The 5,847-nt window shown below is 38.1% G+C and overlaps 2 protein-coding genes across 2 annotated transcripts; both read right to left on the reverse strand.

Moving 5' to 3' along the window:
• Positions 1-308: 308 nt before the first annotated feature.
• LOC131543493 (histone H2B 1/2-like) lies at positions 309-764 on the reverse strand. Its single transcript, XM_058780877.1, has one exon. It carries the CDS (start codon positions 729-731, stop codon positions 357-359), a length of 375 nt encoding a protein of 124 aa, XP_058636860.1. The 5' UTR covers positions 732-764; the 3' UTR covers positions 309-356.
• Positions 765-2,179: 1,415 nt separating this feature from the next.
• On the reverse strand, positions 2,180-2,582 carry LOC131543498 (histone H4). The gene has a single exon (XM_058780883.1). The coding sequence runs from the start codon at positions 2,533-2,535 to the stop codon at positions 2,224-2,226; it is 312 nt and encodes a 103-aa protein (XP_058636866.1). The 5' UTR covers positions 2,536-2,582; the 3' UTR covers positions 2,180-2,223.
• Positions 2,583-5,847: the final 3,265 nt, after the last annotated feature.

Below are 5,847 nucleotides of genomic sequence, written 5' to 3' on the forward strand. Positions count from 1 at the left end.
TTAAGTTAGAGCCACAAACGCGCAGTAACGTTTGTTTATGTTGTTGCCGTTGAAACCGTCTATATAAACAAACTGTTTTTTTTTTTGTCCCTACTAACTTTGAAATGACGGCTCATTCGGTTTGCGTTGTGGAAACTATTTAAGGACACAAACGCTGATTCTGAAGCTTCACTAAACCAAATCAAAAAGCGTCTAAACCCAGAAAGCATCAACCTGACATTTTGTATTAGTAACTAGAATTTAATAACTACAATTCTTAAGATCAAAACTTTGAAAATAAGTCAAATACTCTTTTAACGAATAGATGGGTGGCTCTTAAAAGAGCCTTTGGGGGTGTTTAACAGCCTCAGGCTGCTCTACTTGGAGCTGGTGTACTTGGTGACGGCCTTGGTGCCCTCAGACACGGCGTGTTTGGCCAGCTCCCCGGGCAGCAGCAGACGCACGGCGGTCTGGATCTCTCTGGAAGTGATGGTGGAGCGCTTGTTGTAGTGAGCGAGACGAGACGCTTCACCGGCGATGCGCTCGAAGATGTCGTTGACGAAAGAGTTCATGATCCCCATCGCCTTGGAAGAGATCCCGGTGTCGGGATGAACCTGCTTCATCACCTTGTAGATGTAGATAGCGTAGCTCTCCTTCCTGGTCTTTCTGCGCTTCTTTCCTCCCTTCCCCGCGGTCTTTGTGACGGCCTTCTTGGAGCCCTTCTTAGGCGCGGACTTCGCTGGTTCAGGCATGATGCTGCTGACGAGACAATGATTAGAAAGAGCCGCACAGAGCCGTTTATTCACTCGCCTATGCTAATTTACACAGAGATGTGGAGGCTTCTGATTGCGTGTTTCCACAGACCACACCCATAAACTCGACCGTGATTGGACAACTGGAAGAACAACGAGCGGAACGACGGCCAATCACAGGCGGCGAAATGATAGCCCCGCCCACCGCTCCTTGTTTGAGCGACATCAGCCCACGTGACTAAGCTTCCTTTGTTTTAATTCCCGCTCTTTTTTTTTAATAACAAATGGGCCTCAAATATCATATAAACCCTTTTAGACCGATTGAAATAATTTGGAGAAAAGAGCAATAATGATTAAACATTTTATTTTTCTCTGCTGTCCCGCCAATTTTACTTCTGCTCTAACTTAAGTATCACCGCCATCTCATGTATTTTTTATAAATAACTTAAATTCAAAGAACCAGCTAAAAAAAGCTAATCAGGACGCTGTATAATGCACAAAGACATGCTTTCATTGTGTGCCTCAAACACCTCCCAGATAGCAGACCAACACTGAATCAATGTTGATGCATCAATCAAATTATCATTGAATCAATGTTGAAGTTTATCATTGATTTTTCATCAGGTTTGCACCCTGAAATAATGTTATTTCAACGATGAAAAATCAATCAAAAATCAATCAAGATGGTCATAAAATCAACATTTCTTCAACGTAAATTAAATCACTTATTTAACATTGAATCAACATAGAAACATTATCAAATCAATCCTGCTTTTTACTCCTTTCAGTCAGAGAACATGCAGGACTGCAATTAATATGGTTTTAAAATAAAAAAAAGTCACTCAAAGTAAACAACATCAGTCAGTTTACATGCAAAAATATTTATTTTTGCCCCCGCACTATTTGAACAGGAAAATAGCATTATATTCAAGTAAAACATGTGATTCTTAAAAAAAAAAAAAACTTAGTGGTGACTTCAAAACATGGGCACGGATTAATAGCACCTATAGACATACGTATTATTTTGAAACCCTTAATATAAAGCATTTTTCATGTTTGGAACAAATTCCTCACAGCAGCTCACTCTGTGCCCTCTGAGAAAAAAAGCGCAATAACGTTTATTTAAACGTTATCTTCTGTAACATCAGCACCACTGCTGTCTGATTGTGTTCTCTTTATTTTGGAAGTTACTTAGAAAACGCTAAACCAGCAAATTAAAACGCAATGTAAGACAAAAATACATGGTTTTATTAGCATTCCTGGAGAAATAACATTACAAAAGCTCCAATTCTGAAAAACAGTTCAGCTTAAACGCATGAGAACATCTATATTCTCAGTTCATTATACACACCAACACAAAACAGATTTATAAATCTATATTTAAGCATTTTGTTACTTTTCACCTCCAGCATAAACCAGCAACATGAGCTCTTTCTGTGTCGGTGTGGGTGGCTCTTAAAAGAGCCGTTGGGTTTGTTCTGATTGAAGGCGTTTATCCTCCGAAGCCGTACAAGGTGCGTCCCTGTCGTTTGAGCGCGTACACGACGTCCATGGCGGTGACGGTCTTTCTCTTGGCGTGCTCGGTGTAGGTGACGGCGTCGCGGATAACGTTCTCCAGGAACACCTTCAACACCCCGCGGGTCTCCTCGTAGATCAGACCGGAGATGCGCTTGACGCCGCCGCGGCGCGCCAGACGACGAATGGCGGGTTTGGTGATTCCCTGGATGTTATCGCGCAGCACTTTCCGGTGACGCTTAGCGCCTCCTTTCCCGAGTCCTTTCCCGCCTTTGCCTCTTCCAGACATGATTCAGATGCTTCTTGTTTCAATCTAAGCGACGAATAAGAATAAGGCGCAAGTGCTCCAGGGAGGCCTTTTACAGTTGCTTACAGGACCTAACTGAAACCAGTTTTGCGTCACATGGTGCATACCCTCCTCCCGAGCATGTCTGCCTTTCGTTTCACATTGAAATTAATATTTTAATATGTTAATTTGACAAAGGGATTTATGAGATCATATCTACATAACATGTGCATTTATGTATTTGGTGGACGCTTTGACTTTCATTTCATCATCATTATTGTCTGGAAATGTGCACCGAAGTAAACGGAGAGCTAGTCACCGCAGCTTAAAAAAGACAATATATATATAAAACAATAATATTAACTTGATATTTATATAATTGCACTTCCATATATCATATACACTTGTATATTAGTATTTGTTTTTATAGTTAGAGAATTGCGTGTCATTGCGAAACAGCGACTGACACATCTGCGGCACGTTGCTCAACATTTTGCTACGGTTTCCGGGTTGAACGACATGTTTCCTGGAAACGGTGTGCAACAGGGTTTGAGATAAGTTTTCTCTCGTTTGGTGGGTGTGTCAAATGTCAGCCCAACCAGCAGCAACTTGTATATAAACCTTTTACAGTCTATGATATAAACACGCGGTATTAAAGAGACACAATGCCCTTACAAACAATTACTGCAGTTTTTAAAAAAAAGTAATACTGCAGTTTTTGTCACATGTAGAAAAATGCAGTTTTTTGGACACGAAAAAAACTGCATTATTGCCGTTTTACTGCAATACATCTGAAGTACTATTGAAATACAACTGCAGTAGAGCTGTAGTAGTACTGCAATAAAACAACTGAAGTACAATTCAGTACTACCAAAGTGCAATACTAATAAAATGCTGTACAGTAACACTGAAATGCAACCAGAATATTCAGAATAACAAGTTTTATTTTACACATCTGCATTATAATAAATTAAGGTACCAAACAACGGTGAATGTCTCAAACAGCAATGCAACAATAAATTATTTTACTTTTCTTTAAACTTAAAATAACAGGCTGAGAGTTACACTAAATGCATTTAGTGTTTATTTACAAATCACGCAATCATGCACATTTCTTCCCTCATTATTCAGACAGGTTTCATTTTTCTGAAGAGCTTATCCTCATCGTTCTGCTCGGTTCTTATGACTGCCTTCATCTCAGACGTGGAAACACTAGTTTGGATGTAGTCTGGAAAAACAAACAAACAAACAAAAACTCAGAACTTCTCAAGTTTCAGTTACACTTTTCACTACAGCCATATTTAGTATGCTTAAAATAAATCTTGAATTGTGATGTCACCAAGTGTTTGTGTAAAGTATTCATTCTACTCCCAGTTCATTTCTTACGGCATATTGGTCAGCATTAATAATGTCTTGAACACTCCAGGAAACAGAAGTTGAAAGGTTGGTTCACCCAAAATGAAAATTCTGTCATCAATATCAATCATGTTTAAATACTGTACAGAGTCCTCCACAATTATTTGCTCTCTTTATCATTTTGGTTTTTCATTCAAAATTCTAACCTTAAATAAAAAATAATAATAATTTAAAAAATAATAATAATAATAGAAAAAAAGCATAATTTACAAATATACAAGTATATAATTTAAATATATTATTATAATACAGTATATAGAATATATGTGTTCCGCAGTTATTGTGCCCCCTTCATTTAATACTGTGTGTAGCCTATAACCCTCTTCACACATAAGTGCTAATCCATGGCTAGGTGTGCATTACATGATTTTAATGCATGAGGTGGAGGCACAGAACCACTCGACATGAAACGGGTTACCTCCACTGCAGTTGATTAAAATTGTGTAATACACACCTGTTACAGCTAGGTTCAAATCTTAAGTTAAAGCTGCCTTTAAAGAGATAACTAACCCAAAAATGAAAATTCTGTCATTAATTAGTCAGCCTTGTGTGGTTTCACACCCGTAAGACCTTCATTCCTCTCTGCAACACAAACAAAGATATTTATAAAGAAACAGAGAGCTTCTTGTCCCTGTATAGACAGCAATGCAACTTACACAATCAAGTTCCAGAATGGTAGGAAAGACATGCTTAAAGTAATTCATGTGACTCCAGTTGTTTTAACTCAATTTTATGAAGCGACGCGAGTGTTTGCGTCAAAAAAAAAAAAAAAAAAGACTACTTTACCACTTATTTACAAAAATATTGATCTGTAATGTGCATTCATGAGAGCATCACAACGCATGAGTGTTGTGTTCATGCGACAGAAGACAAAACTGAGGTTAAACCACTGCAGTCACATGGATTACTTTCACAATGTCTTTCCTATTGTTCTGGATCTTAAATGTGTGAGTTGTGTTGCTGCCTATAGAGAAGGTCATAAAGCTCTCGGATTTCATCAAAAATATCTTAATTTGTGTTTTAAAGATAAACAAAGGTATTACGGGTTTGGAACGACATGAGGATGAGTAATTAATGACAGAATTTTCATTTTTGGGTGAACTAGTCCTTTAATGTTTGTGGAGTACACAATTTGACTGGAAGCGTAAAACTAAGTAAATTTTCATGAGCTTGTTTGGTTACAGGGCGTTAGATCTAGCTTTCTGACTGTATGTGTGTGCTACAGTACAAGCAGCGCATTGATTTAAAATAGCGATGGAACTGATTATAATTATCTGCATTCACTGTTTTAATGCACACCTTCCAGTCAATCAAAGAGAATCAGAGAGTCCACAAAAAAAAAAAAAAAAAAAATTGTTGAGAGCTTATGTTAAACACTGAGAATAATTGCTGTTATAACTAGATTTCATTATCTTTCCACTGCCTCAGCTCTCTCTCTGTTTTCATGCTGAATTGACACTAATGTTGTAGATCTTCTTTTAACTCTTTGACTTCATTTAACTCCTCGATCTCTTCATGTCTGAAGATCTCTTCCATGGCTGAGACGACAGAGGACTTATACGCTTGATTTCTCCAGCACAGGTCTTAGTTTCTGAAATACAATAGCAGTTATTATGTATTATGCCATGGACTGTCTGAATACTGGATTCTGATTGGCTGGCAGGTGTTGAACTGCAGGTAGTTCCAGGTCAGTTTAATCACGTTCTATATTAATGCGCTTCCTATAAACACTGGTGACCATAGTAACATACAGTTACAGTTGAATAGTAATACAGACGAAAATAACCGTCATTTTTATCGTTCCGGTCAAATATTGCAGCACAAATATTATTAACATCTTTAATATGTGAATGCTGGCACATGACCATGACATAAACGGGAGGCAACCACTTCGCCTCC

The sequence above is a fragment of the Onychostoma macrolepis genome, chromosome 07 (assembly GCF_012432095.1).
Source record: "Onychostoma macrolepis isolate SWU-2019 chromosome 07, ASM1243209v1, whole genome shotgun sequence".
Lineage (NCBI taxonomy): Eukaryota > Metazoa > Chordata > Actinopteri > Cypriniformes > Cyprinidae > Onychostoma > Onychostoma macrolepis.